Source organism: Oryctolagus cuniculus, chromosome 19 (assembly GCF_051225735.1).
Source record: "Oryctolagus cuniculus isolate XC-2025 breed Fujian yellow rabbit chromosome 19, ASM5122573v1, whole genome shotgun sequence".
NCBI lineage: Eukaryota > Metazoa > Chordata > Mammalia > Lagomorpha > Leporidae > Oryctolagus > Oryctolagus cuniculus.
Genome location: NC_142885.1, coordinates 407,552 through 431,943, shown reverse-complemented (window position 1 = coordinate 431,943; position 24,392 = coordinate 407,552). Strand labels below are relative to the sequence as shown.

General features: G+C 42.4%; 1 protein-coding gene and 1 pseudogene across 1 annotated transcript; both read left to right on the top strand.

The window, feature by feature from the left end:
* The first annotated feature begins 1,222 nt into the window (after nucleotides 1-1,222).
* Nucleotides 1,223-1,650, top strand: LOC138848414 (proline-rich nuclear receptor coactivator 2-like). Its single transcript, XM_070067889.2, has one exon. It carries the CDS (start codon nucleotides 1,237-1,239, stop codon nucleotides 1,648-1,650), a length of 414 nt encoding a protein of 137 aa, XP_069923990.1. The 5' UTR covers nucleotides 1,223-1,236.
* Nucleotides 1,651-22,460: 20,810 nt separating this feature from the next.
* On the top strand, nucleotides 22,461-24,392 carry LOC138848415 (la-related protein 4B pseudogene; annotated as a pseudogene).

The window sequence follows — 24,392 nt, the reverse complement described above, 5'->3', positions numbered from 1 at the left end:
TGGAACTCATAGAAGAGTTTGGCAAAGTTGCAGGATATAAAATCAGTGCACAAAAATCAACAGCCTTTGTATACACAGGCAATGCCATGGCTGTGAAAGAACTTCTAAGATCAATCCCATTCACAATAGCTACAAAAACAATCAAATACCTTGGAATAAACTTAACCATAGATGTCAAAGATCTCTATGATGAGAATTAACAAAACTTTAAAGAAAGAAATAGAAGAGGATACCAAAAGATGAAAAAAATCTTTCCTGTTCATGGATTAGAAGAATCAATATCTTCAAAATGTCCATTCTCCCAAAAGCAATTTATAGATTCAATGCAATCCCAATCAAGATACCAAAGACATTGTTCTCAGATCTGGAAAAAAATGATGCTGAAATTCATATGGAGGCACAGGAGACCTCGAATAGCTAAAGCAATCTTGTACACAAAAACAGAGCTGGAGGCATCACAATACCAGATTTCATGACATACTACAGGGCAGTTGTAATCAAAACAGCATGGTACTTTTACAGGAACACATGGATAGACCAGTGGAACAGAATAGAAACACCAGAAATCAATCCAAACATGTACAGTCAACTTATATTTGATCAAGGAGCTAAAACCAATTCCTGGAGCAAGGACAGTTTGTTCAACAAATTGTGCTAGGAAAACTGGATTTCCACATGCAGAAGTATGAAGCAAAACCACACCTTACACCTTACACAAAAATCCACTCAACTTAGATTAAAGATCTAACCTTACTACCTGACACCATCAAATTATTAGAGAACATGGGAGAAACCCTGCAAGATATAGGCACAGGCAGACTTCTTGGGAAAAACCCTAGACGCACAGGCAGTCAATGCTAAAATTGGTCGGTAGAGGCAGGAGGTGGACATCGGTTGGAGACACCAGGCGGTCGGCTGCTAGCTGGTCGGTGCTTGCAGGTTGTTTGATCTCTGCTTTCGTCCCTCCCTGGAAAGGGAGGGAGGCCTCTATGTCGAGAGGCAGTGGCCGCCGTAGTTCCGAGCGTGAAGTCGGACTTCTCACGCTTGTGTGCTGAGGACACTCAGATGTTGGCCTCAGCTCCTAGGCTGAACTCGGCAGACTGGCCCATGAACACCTCTGTCCTGAGACAAAGGAGAGGATCAGCCAGAAAGCTAGGCGCGGCAGCAAGGAAGAGGCCAGGCAGTGGGAACCCTGCACTCTGGGCAGCAGACCGAAAGGTGACAAAGAAGCTGAAGATGGGTGGTGGAGAGAGGTATAACATTCCAGCCCCTCAGTCTAGAAATAGTAAGAACCAACAGCAGCTTAACAGACAGAAGACCAGGGATCAGAATTCCCAGATGAAGATTGTTCATAAGAAAAAAGAAAGAGGACATGGTTGCAACTCATCAGCAGCCACATGGCAAGCCATGCAAAACGGAGAGAAGAACAAAAACTTCCCAAATAATCAAAACTGGAACGCGAACTTGTCAAGTCCTAGCTTACTTTTTAAGCCACAAGCCAATCAGAACTATGCTGGAGCCAAACTCAGTGAGCCGCCATCCCCGAGTGTTCCCAAACCACCTAGCCACTGGGGTCCTGTTTCCTTTAATCCTTCAGATAAAGAAATAATGACATTTCAACTTAAAACCTTACTTAAAGTACAGGTATAAAACTGTTAAGTGCTAATGTTTAAATTGGCCTGAAACAAATTTGACTAGGGAGTTTATTTGTGTAAAACTGATTAGTATAAGCATATATCTCATTTGTTTTGTGTGCACTGTGATATAATGGTAGTATCAGTGCAACTTAAGATAACTAAATAATTGTAATTCCTACTAAGTGTCCTCAATTGAGTAACTTTGAGGTGAAACCATTCAAGTTTGGATTCTCATTCGTTTAGATTTAGGGGAGGGCAAAAGAAATAAGTTTTCTATTGTCTGTTGGGGGAAAGTAGTTATGATTATCATTCATGGATCAGTAGTGAGCTGCTTAAGGTCAGTGAATCAAATTAATCACCTAACACAAGGATCAAAAACTAGTTGAACCTTTGAAAGTTTATGTTCTAGAAACAAACTAGTAATGTCAACAACCCAATGCACTGCCAAAAGAAAATGTGAATTTTCCTTAATAAGTTACAGTTCAGTGGATTATGCAGTGGTGAATGGGAAGGGCACAAGTTTACCCATCAGCCTTCTTTAACTGCAGTTCGATAGGTGTCTGCTAATGAATGCATCCAAACCATTTTTTATAGGAACAGTATTTGATGGTCACTCAATAGCTTTCAAATACATATTTTGTATTATAGCACTGCACAAGCTATTCTGTCAGTGACCTTAACATCCCTGCAAAGCTTGCTTAAAGTGGGGAACTGTATAATGTGAACCTTCACTAGGGAAGAAAGAGCCATGTAAATACATGTAATCTTGTAGCATATGTCAAGTTTTCTTGGCTTTTATCTTACAAAGAGTATTTTGGTATGAACTTGCTGAATGTAAGACCATGGATTGTTTTTTATACTATGGCCTAATTTTAAAGGTCTGAAATGTTTTTAGTTTGCCCCTGTGCTGAAGTGCCAGTGTATGTAATGACTGATTGGGATGTAAACTATATTTCAGAGGAAATCCTAGTGTGTAATGAGTTTTATAATATAACTGAAAAAGCTTTAAGCTGCTAAAACACTTCCTATTTTTGAGAGATGTGAAATGCAGTACAGGAACACCCCTTCTCCCATCTCCAATCAAGCCCAAAGTTGAGCTGTTGTAGAGTTCCTCCAGTCTTAAAGATTCCTTTTGGTTTTCACAAATTCTTAGGTTCTATGATTCAAAAACACTTGAAATGTGTAGTACCAGTGGAGTTTTGTGTAATAAGTAATCCAGGGGACAACCTATTATATAAAAGCATTTCTTGCATATAATACCTAGGTACATTTTGAAAGGTAAATTCAAAATAAAACTTAAAAATTAAGCCAGTTACACTGTTAAAAAAATGCTAAAATTAACAATTGGGATTACAGCAAATTGAGAAGTTTCTGTACCGCAAAAGAAACAGTCAGAAAATTAAAGAGGCAACAAACAGAATGGGAAAAAATGTTTGCAAATTATGCAACTGATAAAAGATTAATAACCTGAATCTATAAAGAGATCAAAAAACTCCACAAAAACAAAACAAACAACCCACTTAAGAGATGGGCCAAGGATCTAAGCAGACATTTTTCAAAAGAGGAAATCCAAATGGCCAACAAACACATGAAAAAATGTTCAGGATCACTAGCCATCAGGGAAATGCAAATCAAAACCACAATGAGGTTTCACCTTGCCCCAGTTAGAAAGGCTTTCATACAGACATCAACGAACAACAGATGCTGGTGAGGATGTGGGAAAAAAGGCACACTAATCTATGGTTGGTGGGAAGGTGAACTGGTAAAGCCATTATGTAAGACAGTTTGGAGATTCCTCAGAAATCTGAATATAGCCCTACCACACAACCCAGCCATCCCACTCCTTGGAATTTACCTAAAGGAAATTAAATTGGTAAATAAAAGAGCTATTTGTACCTCAGTGTTTACTGCAGCTCAATTCACAATAGCTAAGACATGGAATCAACCTAAATGCCCATCAGCAGAAGACTGGATAAATAAATTATGGGATATGCACTCTATAGAACACTGCACAGCAATTTTTAAAAAATCTGATCATTTGCAACAAAATGGATGAATCTGGAAAACATCATGCTGAGTAAAATAAGCCAGTCCCAAAGGGACAAATATCATATGTTCTCCCTGATCTGTGACAACTAACTGAGCACCTAAAAGGAAGCCTGTAGAAGTGAAACTGACATGATGAGAAACAATGACTTGATCAGCCCTTGTCCTGACTGTTGAGGAGTAGCTTACTATTTTATTCTTTTTAGTATTTCCTTTTTCTACTTAATACCATTGGTTGAACTCTTTAATTAACATACAATTATTCTTAGGTGTTTAAATTCAACTGAAAATTGATCCTTGTCAAAAATAAGAGTGGGAATAAGAGAGGGAGGAGAGGTACATTTTTGCACATGCTCACTCGGACTTACCCCTAATGGTAGAGCTAGAAAAATGCCATGGGGCTCCAAATCCCATTAAGTTGGCAGGTACCAATGCCATCTTACTAGTCAAAGTGATCAGTTTAAGTTCATAATTGATCATAAAGATAGGATTATTTGTCAAAGGGATCACATAAATAAGATCAGTGCCTGCTAAAAATAATTGAAAAAATTAAAAAGGAGAGAATGATCCAACATGGGAAGCAAGATACACAGCAGACTCCTAGAATCACCAATGCCCTAAACAGCACTCTGGCCTCAGAATCAGCCCTTAAGGCATTCAGATCTTGCTAAAAAGCCCATGAGAGTTTCTCAGGCATGGAAAGCCAAGACACTCTGGCAAAAAAATGACCTAAATGAACGATCTCTGTGAGTGAGATGCCTGTGGAAAGAGGGGACCATCAAAAAAGGAGGTACCATTCTCTGAAGGGAGGAGGAAACTTCCACTTTGATTATGGCCTTGTCTAAATAAGGTCAGAGTTTGTGAACTCAAGAGATTTCCATAGCCTTGGCAGCTCATGACAAGAGGCTCGGTGATAACTGACATCATAAATAAGAGTGCCAATTGTTAAATCAACAACAGGAGTCACCCTGCACTTACTTCCCATGTAAGATCTGTGTCCTTGATGTTTTGTACTATGTGAATTAATGGTAAAACTAGTATTCAAACAATACTTTACACTTTGTGTGTCTGTGTGGGTGCAATCTGTTGAAATCTTTCCTTAGTATATACTAAGTTGACCTTCTGTATATAAAGATAATTAAAAATGAATCTTAATGAAGAATGGGATGGGAGAAGGAGTAGGAGATGGGATGTTTTGCAGGTGGGAGGGTGGTGATGGGAAGAAAAACTGCTATAATCCACAAGTTGTATTTTCAAAATTTTTTTTCACTATTTTTTTTAACTTTTATTTAATGAATATAAATTTCCAAAGTACGGCTTATGGATTACAATGGCTTCCCCCCCATATCATCTCTCCCACCTGCATCCCTCCCCTTTCCTACTCCCTCTCCCCTTCCATTCACATGAGGATTCATTTTCGATTCTCTTTATATACAGAAGATCAGTTTAGCATATATTAAGTAAAGATTTCAACAGTTTTCTCCCACACAAACATAAAGTGAAAAATAATAGATGATTTTTTAAATGATGATGAAATCAGATCAGACCTATTGTCATGTTTAATCCCAGTGAGAGTCAAGTTGGGAATTGATAATTTCTTCTTTTTTTTTTTTTTTACAGAAGATCAGTTTAGTATACATTAAGTAAAGATTTCAACAGTTTGCACCCCCATAGAAACACAAAGTGAAATATACTGTTTGAGTACTCGTTATAGCATTAAGTCTCAATGTACAGCACATTAAGGACAGAGATCCTACATGAGGAGTAAGTGCACAGTGACTCCTGTTGTTGACTTTACCAATTGACACTCCTGTTTATGGCATCAGTAATCTCCCTATGCACCAGTCATGAGTTTCCAAGGCTATGGAAGCCCCTTGAGTTCTCTGACTCTTATCTTGTTTAGACAAGGTCATAGTCAAAGTGGAGGTTCTCTCCTCCCTTCAGAGAAAGGTACCTCCTTCTTTGAAGACCTGTTCTTTCCACTGGGATCTCACTCACAGAGATCTTTCATTTAGGTGTTTTTTTTTTTTTTTTTTTTTTTTTTTTTTTTGCCAGAGTGTCTTGGGCTTTCCATGCCTGAAATACTCTCATGGGATTTTCAGCCATATTGGAATGCCTTTAGGGCTGATTCTGAGGCCAGAGTGCTGTTTAGGACATCCGCCATTCTATGAGTCTGCTGAGTATCTCACTTTCCATGTTGGATCACTCTCCCCTTTATTTATTCTATCAGTTAGTATTAGCAGGTACTAGACTTGTTTATGTGCTTCCTTTGACTCTTAGTCCTTTCATTATGCTCAATTGTGAACTGAAATTGATCACTTGGACTGGTGAGATGGCATTGGTACATGCCACCTTGATGGGATTAAATTGGAGTCCCCTGGTATGTTTCTAACTCTACCATTTGGGGCAAGTCAGCTTGAGCATGTCCCAAATTGTACATTTTCAAAATTTGTATTTATTAAAGAAAAGTTTTCTAAAAACAAAATAAAATTTTGTTGTTTAATATTTGATCCATTTATCTAATGCTTCCATTTTGTTGTTTCCTTTTCCTGACTACACTTCTAGTACAATGTTGCAGAAATAGAATGGAAGGAGGTAGCTTTGTCAGAGTAAACTCCCAGGAAAAGAGCTTTCATTGTCTTATCTTAATGATACTGATTGTTATGGGCTCCTCAGAGACAATTTTGATTATAATAAAAAATTCTGATATTTTACTTCTCTTCTAACAGTTTCTTTAAAGCTTAGATGCTGAATTTAATCAAATGCTTTCTAGCATTAAGCTTAAATATTTATGGATTTTATTCTTTTATTTTTAATGATTTATTTGAAAGGCATATTGATAGAGAACTTTCATCCATTGGTTCACATCTCACATGATGACAACACCCAAGATGGACTTAGCTGAAGCCATCAGACAGGAATACTAGCTGGATCTCACACATGAGTGTCAGAGACTCAAGTATTTGGGCCATTTTCTGCTGCTTTCCCAGGTGGAACAGCAGGGAACTGGGCAAAATGTCAATCATTCAGAATTTAATCTAGCACTCTGATATGGGACTCCAGCACCACAGCTGGTGGGTTAACCCACTGTGCCACAAGGGGAGCCATTGATTTTGAGTGTTTTCTTTTTTTTTTTTAGGCAGTAGCTTGATGTACTATATATATATTTACATACATACATATATATATTTGAAAGGCAGAATTACAAACATACACACAAACACACACACAGAATCTATCAGTGATGGCTAGGTCTGGGACAGATTGAAGCAGGAGGCTTGAACTCCATCTGGGTCTTCCACAAGGGTGCAGAGGCCCAAAGCTTTGTGTCATCTTTCACTGCATTCTTAGGCCTATTAGCAGGGAACTAGATCAGAAGTGCAGAAGGGGCTGGCACTGTGGTGTAGCAGGTAAAGCCACCACCTACAGTACCAGCATCCCATATGGATGCCAGTTTGAGTCCTGGCTGCTCCACTTCTGATCCTGCTCTCTGACTGGAAAAACAGAAGATGGCCCAAGTCATCAGGCAGCTACCCTTGAGTGGGAGATCCAGAGAGAGTTCCTAGCTCCTGGCTTCGGATCAGCTCAGCTCCATTCATTACAGCTATCTGGAGAGTGAATCACTGGATGGAAGACCTCTTTTTCTCTGTTTCTGCCTCTCTGTATTTCTACCTTTCAAATAAGTAAATAAATCTTAAAAAAAAAAGAAAGAAGTGTAGCAGTTAGTACATGAAGCAGTGCCTATATAGGGTGTCATCATTTCAGACAGTGGACCCAAGATATATTTTTAATAACTGTAATGCTTGATATCTTGGGGATATTTGAATAGATAAACACACAGGTATATGACATACATCCCAGGGTTCATTCTTACCTTTTGGGTAGAGCTAAACATCAATGGCTCCTCAGCACTCCAACTCAGAACCACTCTCAGAGGGCTTATACACTGCACTGATGAGTAAACTTGCTTCAAGTGTCCCACAGAGAGAAATTACTGAAATGCATCAACTGGACTCTCTAGGGAGCAATAGTGACATGCAGTAAAACTCCAAATCCAGTGATTGGTTGGCACCTGTCTGTTGGGTCTTGTGCCTACTCATGTGGGTTAAGGGAGCCCAGGAAGGCTGCAAAGACTGCAGCTGGCAAACCTGTCATTTGGAGGTTCAGAAAAGGGAGCAGCAGCATCTTTCTGTAACTTGGGGTCCCAGCAGGGAAATCTTCTGATGTTTCCTCCCAGTAGCACAGAGGCTGCTTCTCTCCTCCAGGGTCAGGCCCCAGATTTCAGGTCTCTACAAAATTGAAATGTTCTTTTGCACCCCCAGCCAGTGCTGAAGTGTTCTATGACCCCTTGCTAGCTGACAGCTGCTGTCATCTCAGCATCCCTTGTGACCTGGAGGATGGATGGACTCTTGTGGCAACAGTGTCCTGTTCAGAAACTCAGTCTCAGAGGAAACAGGTTTGGAGGAGTGGTGACTCGGTTTCTGAACATGAGGGACATTCATAACATGTTGAGGTACTGTAGAGTCTGACACATACAAACCGCTTGACAAATACTTGCCATCCCAGGAGCACTCTCAAAACATTGTGGGGGGCACTGTTGTGGCATAGTGGCTTAAGCCACTTCCAGTGATTCTAGCATCCCATGTGGATACCAGTTTGAGACTTGACTGCTCCATTTCTGATCCAGTTCAATACTAGCATGCCTTGGAAAGCATCAGAAGATGGCCCAGGGGCCAGTGCTGTGGCATAGCAGGTGAAGCCACAGCCTGCAGTGCTGGCATCCTATATAGGCACCAGTTCAAGTCCTAGAAGCTCCACTTCTGATCCAGCTCTCTGCTATGGCCTGGAAAAGCAGTGGAAAATGACCTAAGTCCTTGGGCTCCTGCACCCACATGGGAAGACCTGCAGGAAGCTCCTGGCTCCTGGCTCCAGATGGGTGCAGCTCCAGCCATTGTGGCCAACTGGGGAGTGAACCAGTGGATGGAAGACCTTTTTCTCTCTCTCTCTGCCTCTCCTTTTCTCTCTGTGTAACCCTGACTTCCAAATAAGCAAAATAAATCTTAAAAAAAGAAGCTGGCCCAAGGACTTGGGCCCCTGCCTGCCATGTGGGAGGCCTGGATGAAGCTCCTGGCTTCTGGCTTCAGCTCGGCCCATCTCTGGATATTGCAGGCATTTGTGGAGTGAACCAGTGGAAGGAAGGTCTCTCTCTCTCTCTCTCTCTCTCTCTCTGTCTCTTCTCTCTCTCTCTCTCTGTAGCTCTATTTCAAATAAATAGATTTTTAAAAAGACTTAGAAAACAACCTACCAAACATTCTACATGCTGGGCACAGGATCAGTTCCCAGTGTCTGGGTCCCCATTCATTGTAATGATGTTATCACACCATTGCATTCGTTGGCTATATGATTTCAAACACAACCAGGAAGATACTCAAAGACTTATTTTTTAAAACTAGATTCATTTATTTATTTGAAAGGCAGAAGGGCTGTCTTTGAGGGGTAATGGGTAAAGTTAGCACCTGTGATGCTGCCATCTTATATCTTTATGTTCTGGCTACTCCATTTCCAGTCCAGCTCCCTGCTAATGGCCTGGGAAAAGCAACAGAGGATGGCACAAGTGTTTGAGCTCCAGCCACTCGCACGGAGACTGGAAGAATCTCCTGACTCATGGCTTTAGCCTGAACCAACACCAGCCATTGTAGCCATCTGGAGGGAGTGAACAAGCAGATGGAAGATTTCTCCCTCTGTCTCTGTCTCTTCCTCTCTCTGTGCAACTCTGACTTTCAAAAGAAACAAATAAATCTTTAAAATATAGAAGGCTGAGTGACAGAGAAGGAGAAAGATAGATAGTTGAAAGAGAGAGAGAGAGATCTTCCATCTATTAGTCTACTCTCCAAATGGCCACAATAGCTGAGGCTGAACCAGAACAAATCCAGGAGCCTTGAACTCCATTCAGGTCTCCCATGTGGGTGTAAGGACCCAAGTACTTGGGTGATGACTCCACTGCTTTCCAACATGTATTTATAGGTGTTGGATTGGAAGAGGAGCAGTAAGGACTCAAATGAATGCTCATACAAGATGCTGGCATTGCAGGTTGAGGCCTAATATTTGCACATAGTGCTGGCCCTGATTTTCACAGATTTCTATTGGTCACAATGGATGTCACATAGAATGCTTGTTTTCTTGGAAACAAGCAGTTAGACAGTCACTCCAAAGACACCATGCTAATCTGTCATACAGATCTGGATGTACTAGGAATCTCACATCAAGTATGCCCACTGTCACAGAATTTCTGGAGCTTACCCATGTCATGCAAAAGCTGGAAGTGATAAGTGATATCACATGGAGGCTGCTAAGGTGGCATGTGTGGCACTTTTCCTGCACCAAGCCAAAAGCCTATGCCCTCATTTACACAGTGAGGAGAGTTAGAGACAGTGGGAGGATGTTAATAGGTGAGGAAACAAGAGCCCTTGGAACAGACAATCCAGAGAGGGGAGCACAAGGAGACTAATATGTGAAAGACCCTGAGACACTGGAACATCTAGAAGAAAAGTCAACCAAAGAAACAACCTGAGATGTGTTAAATAGCCTCCAGGAACAAGTCTGAGTGAAACCTACATTTGTTCTCAGGAAAATAAACTTTTCTGTGCCTTCTACTGCAGTTTAGTTCACAGGTTCCAATGCAAAAATGGAATAAGAAATAATCATCAAGAATATAAACATACATAAAACTCAGTTGCTGGGACTGGCATTGTGGTACAGCACATTAAACTATCACTTATGATGCTTGCACTCCCTATCAGAGTGCCAACTTGAATCCTAGCTGTGTTCTTTCTGATCCAATCTCCTAACCTGTGCCTAGGAATTAGCAGATAATGGCTCGATTACTTGACTCCTTGCCACCCACATGAAATACTCAGATGGGGTTCCTGACTGCTAGCTTCAGTCTGGCCCAGGCCCAACTGTTGCAGCCATTTAGGGGAGGGAACCAGTGAATGGAAGTCTCTCTCTCTCTCTCTCTCTCTCTGCACTCCTCCTTCATGTATGTGAATCTCCTTCCCTGTTACTCTGCCTTTCAGCAAAATAAAATCTCATATCATGATCAAGCATTTGGGGATACTACACTTTAGGAGGAAATGGATTGATTTGGTCAGAGTACTCAAAGCAGCTTTTTTATATCGCACACTTATGTTTTTATAGCACTTATTATGGCATCAGTGTGAATTTTCATTCATTTGCTCGTATCTAGTCTGTGACCTATTAAAAAGCAGCCTTCCTGATTGTGTCTTTTTGCTGCTCCATCCCATATACTTAGAATAGTGTCTAGTGCCTGACATGTAAAGAACATATGCTGAATGAGCAAACTGAGCTATTTACTAAGTGTTATGGGGGAGCTCATGTATAATCAATCCATTTATAAAATAAAGCTCAGCAGACTATGGAATGTTTATATTTTATATAAAATATATATGACTTTGCAGTCTGCCTTTGAACTCGGTCATAAGCATCAGCATCCTGGTCTCCTAAATTTGTTGTGGGCAGTAAGAAGACTTCTGTCTGCTCTGTTTAAAGATCCCCATGGTTCTCAGTGTTCAAAGAGCTTTTCTACTGGTGACCTTCCATGACCACCTGGTTTCTCTTTGTACCCAAGCCTGGACTTGAGGATTGTGATTGTTGATATGGGTCCCAGCTCAAAACTCAAAATAGGGGCTGGCGCTGTGGTGCAGTGGGTAAAGCCACCAACTATACTGCTAGCTTTCCATATGGGTACCGGTTCAAGTCCCGGCTGCTCCACTTCTGATCTAGCTCTCTTCTGTGGCCTGAGAAAGCAGCAGAAGTTGGCACAAGTTCTTGGACCCCTGCACCCATGTGGGAAATCTGGAAGAAGCTCCTGGCTCCTGGCTCAGGATTGGCTCAGCTCCGGCCATTGTGGCCATCTGGGGAATGACCAACAGATGGAAGACCTGACTCTCTGCCTCTCCTTCTTTCTCTGTGTAACTCTGCCTTTCAAATAAATAAATAAATCTTTAAAAAAAACTCAGAATGTACTCACTGAAATATTTTTTATTTCCTTTTTCATTTCTTCTTCAAGCCAATGGCTGACAGTGTGGATTGAGATCCACGTATGTGTGACTTTTCCAGTTTTTCTCAAATAGATTCCTATTTTTATTCTATTGGGGTTATGAAAAACAGTGGTATGACTTCAATTTTCTAAAAATTGTTGACATATTTTTTTCTGAATTAGATGATCCCACCTGGAGAATTTTTGACAGCTGTTGAGAAGAACACATGTTCTGCTGCTGTCGGGTAGAATGCTCTCTGTGTAACTGTTAGGAAAAGTTGATTTACAGTGTTCAAATCTACCACTCTCTATTGATTTCCCACCTAGATATTCTCTTTTATTTTGAAAGTGGAGTATTAGCCTCTTCTGTTTGTTCCATTGCTTTTTACCCCTTCAGAGCTGTCAACATTTGCTTTACATATTGTAGTGCTCTGTGGTTGAGTATACATGTTGTTCAACCTAGGAAAGTACACAGGTGAACAACTTAATATCAAGAATAATATGGGAACAAAATGAGGAATTCAAAATATACATAGAACCCTGAAGAAGACTCAATAAATTTTCAAGATGTAGAAAATGATGAATAAAAAGAAAAAAATAAAAACTTCTACTCCAAGGAAACACAACAGAAGAAATATTTTGTTATGCAGAAATGGGGTTGGGCTTGTATGATCCTCAAGCTCTGATGCTTTTCCCTGGCACAAATCCATGTCTTCTACCGAGAGCATCATCCCAGGACTTCAGGGAGTGATCCATCCCACCTGTCAGTGCAAGTGGTAAGTGAGGATAGAACTAGCTCCTGCTGCAGGGGCAAGGGTCATGCTTGTTCTTCCTGCTGTGGCATTGTTGGTGCATGAGGAGTTGGGGCTCAGGCATGCACATCTTATGAGGGAATGCACAGGCCCCAGGATTTAGCCCTGGCTGTGAACAAATGGTCCTATGTTCATAACAAGGCACACCTGCTTCCACCTAGTGTAAGATGCCAGGGGTGACCAAATTATGTTTCCCTCAAACACAGCCAGGAGGGAGGGGATCCAGGCCTCGCTCACATTGAACATGGCTTCTGCACTCTGTCATTAGTGTCCTTAGTGAGAGAAGATGGCATCTGCTGATTCCTATTTAAAAAAATCAACATAGCAGCTCATCAAAATGGAATCAGAAATGTTATTGTGGAAATGGGAAAATATAGGAGATTTTACAAAATTAGCAAGTATTAATGGCGCTTCTGAGAAAGCATAACATGTTAACTTTTATGAGATGTGTATTTGCCTTTTTTTTTTTTGACAGGCAGAGTGGACAGTGAGAGAGAGAGACAGAGAGAAAGGTCTTCCTTTGCCATTGGTTCACCCTCCAATGGCCGCCGCGGCCGGCGCGCTGCGGCCGGTGCACCACGCTGATCCAATGGCAGGAGCCAGGTACTTCTCCTGGTCTCCCATGGGGTGCAGGGCCCAAGCACTTGGGCCATCCTCCACTGCACTCCCAGGCCACAGCAGAGAGCTGGCCTGGAAGAGGGGCAACTGGGGTATTTGCCTTGTTTACATCAAGAGTTCTTTTTTGTTTTAAAGATTTGTTTTGTTTATTTCAAACACAAAGTTAGAGAGGTAGAGACAGAGAAATCTTCCATCCACTGCTTCACTCTCAAAATGGCCACAATGGCCTGAGTTGTGCCAATCTGAAGCCAAGAGGCAGGGGATTCTTCCAGGTGCCCCATGTGTGTGCCAGGGCCAAGTACTTGAGACATTTCCCACTGCTTTCCCAGGCACATTAGTGAAGAGTTGGATGGAAAGTGGAGCACCCAAGACTCAAACCGGCATCCATATAGCATGTAGGCATCACAGGCTGGAGCTGTGCCATAGCTCCAGCCCCTATTTGATCACTTTTTAAATGTACCGTTAGTGTGGTACTGACAAAACAAAATACAGCTGATTAATTTTATCATTTAAGCATTTCTAAGTGTATGTTGAGTAGTGTTGAGTATAAGCACATTGCTGTGTTTGTTGAGCAATGTGGAGGATAAGCACATTGCGGTGTGACCAATATTTAGAACTGTTTTTCCTTATGAGACTGAAACTCTACCCAATGAATGAAAATTTCCTATAATTCCACTATCCCTAACTCCTAGTAACTGCCATTCTACTTGCCATTGCCCAGGCTACAGAGTCTTTAGGAGGTACAGTGATTTCTCAGGGTCACATAACTGAGCATTTAGAGGGAACCATGTTGGAACTCAGTTCTGTCTGTGCAAAGCTGGGTCCTGATTGTACCCAGCACTCCCTGGGGTTTTTGGATTCAGCTATGTGATATGGACACGGCATGAGCCAGAAGGAGGATGAGACTTTGGAGAGGTCTTTTCTGCTGAGGAATCCTATGAAAGTGGATCCCAAGAAATGAAATCAATTTCTTGATGAAAGTCAACAATAGAACCTGGAACTCATTGTGTCAAGCTTTCTTTGCTGAAGACCCACTGGAGAAAGCCATCTGTTCTGCTCTGTCCTGACTTTCCAGGTGCCCAAACTCAAGAAATCCTGCAGATATTGGCTCAGCTCTCACTATTGATACCTCGGACATTTGGGCAGGAAGGACCCCATGGTGACATGGGTTGTCCCAAAGAAGGAAACTCTAGGCAAGGTCACCACTCTGATCCCACTTGGGCATTGCAACACTACTTCCCCTTTTGTGTCTGTTTTTTGGGAGCCTCATGTAGGGTGTTCTGTCCCATATAGGAACGATTTATTGGAAGAGTTAAAATATGGGTCAGCCTGATAGGTCTACACTCTAGGTCATGGCAGACAGAATGGGAAGAAGAATGATGTGATGGTGCTCATCTTTTATGTGAATCCTAAGCTAGAGAAATGTTCAGACAGAAATCTGTGTTTGGCCTTACTAACAGAAAGTTACCTGGAACAGAAACAGTATTGATAGCCAGATGGGGTTATGATACCACCAGACCTACCGTTAGAACCATTGCACAGGGGCCAGTGCTGTGGCACAGTGGGTTAACACCCTGGCCTGAAGTGCTGGCATCCCATATGGATGCTGGCTCAAGTCCTGGCTGCTCCACTTCCCATCCAGCTCTCTGCTATGGCCTGGGAAAGCAATAGAAGATGGCCAAAGTCCTTGGGCCCCTGCACCCACATGGGAGACCTGGAAGAAGCTCCTGGCTCATGGCTTTGGATCGGTGCAGCTCCAGCCATTGGGGCCAACTGGGGAGTGAACCATTGGATGGAAGACCTCTCTCTCCCTCTCTGCTTCTCCTTTCTCTGTCTAACTCTGACTTTCAAATAAATAAATAAATCTTTTCTTTTAAAAAAAGAACCATTGCACGAAGTTGAAAATGTACTTAGCAGAGTCATATACTTCTCCCTGGGTGAGGAGCAATTGCACCACATTGACAATGAAGCCCAATGCTGAATCACTTTGAGTGCACGTGCAAAGAGATCTTCATAACCATGGCCTGAAAATGGCCAATAAGATCTCCTGCTCCTGTTCTTTTAAAAAAAAAAGAAATACCCAATTGTGTTGGTGAAGATACAAAGATTTTCAGCCACATGTGTGTTGTTTGTGGTAACATAAAATGGCACAACCACCACAGAAAACAGTGTCTCTTAATTACATTAAAAATAGAATTTTATGTGATCTAATACTCTCACTTCTGAGTATACATCTAAAAGTATTGAAAGTTCAATATAAGCAACATATAAATATTATTCACCACAGCATAATTCACTGTAGCCAAGATTTCTAGTGTGGCCTGTACTCACAGTGAAAAGTTATGCAGGCACAGAAGAAAAGGAAATCCTGTGACATGGATGAACCTTGAATATATTTTACTAAATGAAATTAGCCACAAGTATCAGTCCCCAAAGGAAAAATACTGCAATATTCTAATCATATGAAATAAATAAGGTAGTCAGAGGGACTGGCACTGTGGGGCAGTGGGTTTAAGCTCCTGCCTACAGTGCCAGCATCCCATATGGGTGCTGGTTCTAGTCCTGGCTGCTCCACTTCTGATCCAGAACTCTGATATGGCCTGGGAAAGCAGGAGAAGATGGCCCAAGACCTTGGGCCCCTGCATCCGAGTGGGAAGCCTGGAAGAAACTCCTGGCTCCTGGCTTCAGATTGGCTCAGCTCTGGTTATCTTGGTGTTTTGGGGAGTGAACCAGTGGATGGAAGACCTCTGTCTCTGGCTCTACCACTCTCTGGAACTCTGCCTTTCAAATAAATAATATAAACCTTTAAAATAAGTAAAATAGAATACTAGAAACAGAAAGTAGAAGAGTGGTTATAAATGGTAGGAAGGGTATGCTATTCAGTGGAAATGGAATTTTTAGATTAAAAAAATCCTAGAGATCTGGCGTGTGTGTGTAGACACATGTATATGTCACTTACCTTAGAATGACACCTGCCCTTGTGAGATACAGTACTCAAGCCCTCTTCTACATGACCCTGGATAAGAAAAGGGCTCCTCCCTGTGTTGGTCATATGTGACTCTTTGGGTGCTTGTGAGTAGGGCTGGTGGCAGGCTATTCCCAAAAGAGTGGAGATTCATGACTGGTGCTATCTAGGAATGTTGGGAAGACTGCAATGATGTCTCCTTTCTCTCTCCAGTTTGCTCTCCTTAGTTATCACACTCTCTTTGGGTGAGAATACAGGAAGATACACCAGTCTCTGCTGAGTTTATGATGATGCAAATGCAGTTCAGTCTGTGATTGGATCCTCCTTTGTAAGAAAATGGGCAGCCTCTCATCTTGGCCTGAGACTTGGAAATGCATCCAATAAATATAGTTCTAGTTTTATTTTTGTAGGACCTTTGTCCAAGTGTATCAGGCCAGAGGATGATCAATAATATCTTTCCAACATTTACATTAGCATTTCTTTCTCCATGAAGAATTTTCCTACAGAGAAAAAACATGAAAGACTGTGATTTTTCTCTTCTATGTCATGGAATTGCTAAAGAAATAATTCCCTCATTAACCATTGGAGTGATCGAAGTGAATTTAAGTGAGTGGTGCACACAGGAGATAGAGCTGAGTGAAGGCAGAAGCTCATAGTGCAGTGGGGAGGCAGACACTCCTGCAGGGAGCACAATCAGTGTTAGAGGGACTGGGAGAGGTTGAGCAACATTGAGTGAGGGAGAAATGAGAGGGTTGGATAGAAGAGCAAGATGGAGTTATTCATTTGTGTTCACCAATTTAAACTTAAAAAATTTATTGGATGTATAGGAACATTTGGATAAATTCCTTTTTTCTCTTTCAACATTTCATTTATTTTATTTGCAGTTTGTGTTCAGTGCAAATCAATTCCATAACATGAGGAATTACTATGAATCAAAGCATAAGCCCACAAACATATATGCAATCCAAAATAGAGGAACAGCATTAGATATGAAGCAAAAAGTCACGTTCATTCACACACACAGTGGACTCAGATCTGGTCAACCTGGTTGTTTCCAGGCAGGTTTGTAAAGATGATAAAGTGTGACTGTGGAGAATAAGATTTCTGCCAGAGCACTCTTAGTGAAGACATTTTCTTTCTAGTACACAGAGTGTGACCTCAGGTACTGATTAAGGATAGCGTATGACCTACTAACAAGAAGAGCATTGAGCCCTTGTGAGAATGTAGGCTTCACAAGAACATGCAACTGCTTTTTCAGACATGTTTGTTAGGGTTTGCAACCATGACTGGGAACTACAACCAAGACCATGCTGAGCAAAGAAAAAGTTTTATTAGGGCGAAGAACTGCCAGGAGTATCCTCAGAGGGAGAAGCGCTCTGGGCTCAGGTGTAGGGCTGGGGTTTCATAGGGAACTTGTACCAAGGGAGGTGGGAGATAGGTGGGAGATGGATTGGAGCAGCCAAACAAATGGATGTGGGATGTGGGCTGGAGCAGCTGGAGAAGATACCTGATACCAGGAGGTACAGTATGTCTGCCTGATTTATAACTAGGGGCAGTTGTGGGAACAGTGAGGCACAGAAAGTCTCTCAGGCCTGATTTGTGGGAAAGATGAGGCTCTCCATAAGCACAGCACCTCTGTGCTTTTGCTTTCTGATGCCAAGAAAGAGTGGGGGAGATGCCTCAGGCCAGTGTGGATTCAGGACTCTCACAATGTTTATCTACTATATCTTGCTAAACGTGTTTCAGAGAATCCTTAGTTCTATGAACACATGCATGTGCTCTACAATAGGCTGTTGTAATCCTTATCAGTAAAGAAACCACACCTGGTTAGTCTGTGCACACTTTCTGGAGGAAGAGACCCCATGTCCTGTTTTTCCTTTCATTTGCACACCCCAACATGTAACCTTGGTTATCCAGACTACTGTGACCAAATTAGATATTGGAACATCTAAGCATCAGCGTGTGAGCATGCAAACTAAAGATTTCAGGGATGGTCTGGTTTTGAAAAGATTTCTGTGTGTCAAAGTAGTTGTAAAAGATTGGCTGCAGAATAAAATCGACTATTAGGCTTAAAGCTCCCTGTCACTGGTTCACTCCCCAAATATCTACATTGGTCAAGATTGTGCCAATACTAAAGGTGGTGTCAAGAACTCTATATAGGTTTCCCAAGTGGGTGACAGGAACCCAGTTAGTTGAACCATCACCATTGCTTTACAGGGTCTGCAGTAACAGGAAACTGGAATATGGTTCTGGATGAAGATATCAAACTTATGCAGTGTAATGTAGGATTCAGGCATCTAACTACTAGACCTGCCTGCTTCTCTTATCCATATTTTTAAAATACATATAATATATGAAGAATAATTTTATTTGCTTTTAGCTGTGGATTTAAGATTTTTTAAAATAATTATTTATTTATTTGAAAGAGTTACACAGAGGAAAAAAAGAGAGAGAAAGAGAGAGAGAGAAAGAGCAAGAGATCTTCTTTCCACTGTTTCATGCCTCAAATGGCCACAATGCTCTGGCTGGAACCAGGAGTCAGGAGTTTCTTTCAGATCCCTCACATGGGTACAGGGGCCCAAGCACGTGGACCATCCTCCATTGTATTTCTGGGCATATTAGCAGGGAGATGAATTGGAACTGGAGCAGCTAGGTCTTGAACCACCACCCATAAGGGATGATGGTGTCACAGGCAGTTTCTTTACCCACTATGCTACAATGCTGGCCCCCTAGCTGTAGATTTAAAATGCATGTAACAATAAAAAATAATGCTAAATGACAATTTTTCTAATGACTGTTGAGATGACATTAAATTGGAAATATTCTGTTTCCCATTTAGCAGATAGACTGGATTAAGAGACAAGGAGATGGGACAGGCACTATGGTATAGGAAGCTAATCCTCCTCCTGTGGTACTCAGATGGGCACTGGTTGGTCTCCTGGTTGCTCCACTTCTACCAGCTCCATGATAATGGCCTGTAAAAGCAGTGGAAGATGGCTCAGATGCATGGGCCCCTGCACTCACATGGGAAACCCAGAAGAGATCCTGGCTCCTGGCTTGGGATTGGCTCAGCTCTGGCCATTGTGGCCATTTGCACAATGGACCAGATTATGGAAGAGCCCCCCACTCTTCTCTCTGTCTAAAACTCTGCCTCTCAAATAAGTAAATAATAATAGTAACAGATAGAAGGAAAATGATAACTGATGATTGGAAACCCTAGAGAAGAGAGAAGTGAGTCCTCACCACAAAAGAAATCAGGCTAAGACCATCATATTGCAGCAATTCAGGAATCCGAGCCTGTCCGGAACTGCTTCTTATTTGTGACAGTGAACACGACGGAGATAGAGGTGAAAGAGCTGCACCTGCTGAACCCCAGGTTTTGTGTTTCGACTGTTCAATCTGAATAGTGCTGGTCACTGTTTCATCATCCTCTCCACCTTAACACAAACAGACATAAATCCCATTTATTATTTGCTACATAAGCAACACCATATACTTTAGCTCTTCCAATGTTCAGTCATTTTGTGGAGTAACCGAAGATTCATATAAGAGAATAGTTCACTCATGGTCATAGTTGATATGTCAGAATCAATTCATGTTTAGCTGCCACATAATGAGTTAGGAGATGCATTTGAAACTGATAAGGAAATAGTTTTGTATTCTTAAGTTCAAAAATTTATAATCATGTATAATTTCCCACTTTACTCAGACATCTACAGGTTATTTCACAGCATAGCTGTGACACTCCCATATATTGAAATCACTGACTGTTCAGATTGTGTACCTATCCCAGTAATTGTGTGGGAAAGACATGTGGAAGGCCAGCACAGAGAAATACTTGAAGGTAATCCCAATCATGGTTTAAATTTTCTGTCCATAGAGCCACCCCCTTGGTACAGTTATGATCTTCTCTCCTAGACGTTGGTACAGATGGCCTTGGCTGAGCAAGGATGCCCATATTTTAGGAGTCACATTCAAGGATATGATTATGGATGTGCCAATGAAGTTCAGGCCCTGCTTGAGACATCTGAGGGAAAGCTGTAGAGGATGTGATTCTGAAGAACATCTGCTTCATGAGTACTAAGACATATGGATTCTAATTCAACAAAGACTTTTTAGGAAAAAAAAATGTAGCATTCACTTATCTAACATTTTAACCCTCATGTATTCACCTGAGGTAGTGAAAATACATAATATAAAACATTTTCCCAAATCTGCCAGTAGGCAAGGAGATAAGACCAGAGAGTCCTGGATTATATAAAGCAAAAGGTCATAAATGAGATTAAAATAAAATCAGAGAGATGTTTTTCAGATGCAGAATAGGATTGCAAATTGGGAGACAGATTCAGTTTAAGGTGAACCACGGTTCTTCTGAGGTGGAGCAGGACTGAGGCTTTTATAATAAGGAAAGGGAGGGGATGTCCAGCTTTGCATTCTTTGAATATATACAGGGTAGGGTGAGTGCACTGGTTTGAATTGATGCAGGGACTAGCATGTGATTCAATAGGTCAAGCTGCTCTTCTGACATTGGCATCTCATATGGAGTGCAGCTTTGAGTCCTGGCAACTCCTCTTCCAATCTAGATTCTTGCTAGTTTGTCTGAGATAGCAGTGGATAATGGCCCAAGCATTTCTGTCAACCATATGGAAGACCTGGATGAAGCTCCTGGCTCCTGTCTTTCATCTAATTCAGTCCTGATTGTGGTGGGCATTGTGTAGTAAGCCAACAGATGAGTGATTTCTGCTGCTTGTCTTTCTCAGTCTCTCTGATTCCCAAATAAAAACTAAATTAAGCCGGCGCCGTGGCTCAATAGGCTAATCCTCCACCTTGCGGCGCCGGCACACCGGGTTCTAGTCCCGGTCGGGGCGCCGGATTCTGTCCCGGTTGCCCCTCTTCCAGGCCAGCTCTCTGCTATGGCCAGGGAGTGCAGTGGAGGATGGCCCAGGTGCTTGGGCCCTGCACCCCATGGGAGACCAGGAAAAGCACCTGGATCCTGGCTCCTGCCATCGGATCAGCGCGGTGCGCCGGCTGCAGCGGCGGCCATTGGAGGGTGAACCAACGGCAAAGGAAGACCTTTCTCTCTCTGTCTCTCTCTCTCACTGTCCACTCTGCCTGTCAAAAAAAAAAAAAAAACTAAATTAAAAATGAAGGAGTGGCCATTTGACATAGTGGTGTGACCACTGCTTGGGATGCTTGCATCCCATGTCAGAGAGCCTGGGCAAAGTCCCAGCTCTGCTTCTGACTCCAGCTTCATGTTGGTGTGCATTCTGAGAGACAGTGATGAGGGTTAAAGGAGTTGAGTCCGTGCCACCCTTGTAGAGACCCAGATTGTGTTTCAGGTTGCTGGTTTGGGCTTGGTCCTGCCCCAGTTGTGGCATAAAGTTGGGGAATGAACCAACAGATTTGAGATACACCCCATCTCTACTTTTCAAGTACAAAAATAAAATAATTATTTTAAAAGAGCAACAGGGTTTTCAAAACCTTTAAAATAGAAAGATCAAGCGTTTACAAATTCTCACAAATATATTCACAAAAAATGTATTGTGAATAGTATTCTATTTTTTGTGCAGTCTCCACACATGTAGATGCTTAGAAGGGGACAAGTTTTACAACTTCGGCCTAATAGGAATTGGGTAAGGTTTAGCCTTTATAGCATTTGATGCTGTCCCTGCTTTACTAACATGATATGGATATTGTCATCTTATAATTTGGTCATTTTAAGAGTAGTTAATTTTGAAATTATTTCAAACTTACAGAAATACCATGAGTGAGTCCCATTCATTGAGAATGCCCAGTTATTATACTTTTAGCACTTTTGCCTCTGACCCACCTCAAGCTGGGCCCCTCCAGTGTTCCTTTCTGAGAAAATGTGGGCCCTGTATTCTCATCAGAAGCACTATGGTTCGATGCTGGGCTCTGCTCAGTCTCCCATCCACTCTATGATGGGTGCTATCAACTTGGTACTTAGTGAATTTCTGCCAGATTGATTCACACTCAACCTTTTAAGGATTTATTTAGGTGTGTTCTCATGTGAAGGGAAGGAATGTTGGGGATCCGGAGTCTCGAGGTTGAGACATTTTCGGTCCCAAAGAGGAAGAAGCCACTTTTGCCGCTGCACCGGCCCATGCCGGCCCTTCCTCCCTACATCCAGCCTGGCCCCGCAGCGCTGCCTCTTCCTAGTCTCCCTCCTCGGCTCTCCCTGCATGTTGCGGGGTCACCAGGCACCTGGGCTGTGGCAAGGAGCCCGCCGGAGGCCGGTCAGGCGGGGCAGGTGGCGCGGGCAACATCCTGAAGTTTACATTAAACTTCTCCGAGTGGAACCCATGACTTCTGATGAGGACGCTAAAGTTGTGGCTGAACTGCAGGCACAGCGAGGCCAAGAGGGCAAGGACAGCTCTCATCTGATGAATGGTCCTGTATCTCAAACCACTTCTCAAATTCCATCCCAGCTTTGAGTCAGGCACCAACAACTAAGGTTTCATAGCTAAACCCTAATGCGAAAGTGTGGGGGACTTACATTACATTTGGAAGCAAGTAGTGCAGCTGTCGGTTTGAGTGCTACATGGGAGGAGACAGCTGGCCATGGTGCAGACTGCAGCCCGCAGGGATTGGATGTCAATGGTGATGGTGACAAAAGTCGTGAGAATGCAGCATTACCAGATTTACCTGAGTCAAATCAGACATGAACGCTTTGGCTCTGGATCATGCAGAATACGAATCTCTACCTGAAAATAGTGAAACAGGAGGAAATGAATCTCAACCAGAAAGCCAGGAAGACTCTCAAGAAGTACTTAAAAAAATTGGAATTCTGTTTATCTAGGGAGACTCTTGCTAGTGCCATGTATCTTACATCACAGATGGACAGTGAGCAGTATGCTCTAATTACAATGGTAGCTACCCTTGACTATATCAAGAAACTCAGTACTAGTGTGGATTCGATTGTTGAAGTGCTAAGATCTTTACCTTTAGTCCTGGTGGGTGAGAAGGGAGAAAAAGTAAGGCCAAATCAAAATCGTTGCATAGTAATATTGTGATAAATATCTGAATCTACCCCTGGGGAAGAAGTAGAAGCACTATTCAAAGGAAATAATTTACTGAAATTTATTAACTGTGAATTTGCCCATAATGATAATTGATTTATTACATTTGAAGCAGAAGCTGATGCACAACAGGCTTACAAATACCTGTGAAAAGTCAAAACTTTTCAAGGAAAACCAATTAAGGTGCAGCTAAAAGAAAGGCAATAGCTATAAACCCATTTTTGCCAAAGAATGGATTTAGGGCTCGACGAACCTTTATACACAGCAGTGTTACACATCATTTATTTACCTCCAGTATACAGCCCCCAACAACAGTTTCCTCTGCACAGCCTGACTGCCCCCAGACATTGTCAACAATGCGTAGCTATTTCGATCCACCCTTGGTAACTCTATTTCCAAATACTGGATTTATACATGGGTTCAGGTCTCCAACCTTCAAGCCTGCAGCCTCTCCTCTGACTTCACTCAGACAGTATCCTCCCAGAAGCAGGAAAAATTCCTTTGGCTATAGGAAGAAAAGGGAGGAGAAGTTTACAAGCAGCCAAACTCAGTCTCCAACATGACCAAAGCCTCCATCACAACTTTGAACTGGGGCTGTCCAACTTCCCCTCATTACCTGGAGCTGCAGGCAATTTGATGACAGGACTTGTTTGAAAACAGGCCATCTAGCTCGGTAATAGGATTATCAAAGGAAAGGAGCCTCCATGCAGATGCAATAGGAACACTATTCCTGTAGTGGTCCCAGAGAGCCCTCACTGCTGGCTTCTTGTGCTGTATCAGCAACATATGAATGATCCCCCCCACCAGCCCATTTACCTGAGGATCCCAAGGTGGTAGAAAAGCAGAAGGAAACCCACAGTGTGGACAGACTCCCCCTGTGCTTACTACAACTGCGTGTAAATCAGTGCAGGTGCATGGAGCTGCCACAGAATTGCGAAAGCCCAGTTATGTGGAGATTTGGCAGAGAACGAGTAAAGAGCCACCTTCTTCCCCACTGCAACCCCCAAAAGAGCAAAAGTCAAACCCCCGCAGCTGTAGGAAGGAGGAGAAGAAGCTTGCTGCACCTGTGGAGAAACAGAGGGAGCCCCTGCCCTCAAGTCCACTCCCAGAGTCTCCAAAGACCAGGGAAGGCAGCCTGGGCACCAGCTCTCACCCCCAGCTGTTGGAAAGTGTCTTCACAGAGGACAGGACACTCCCCCCAAGTCTCCTCAGTGA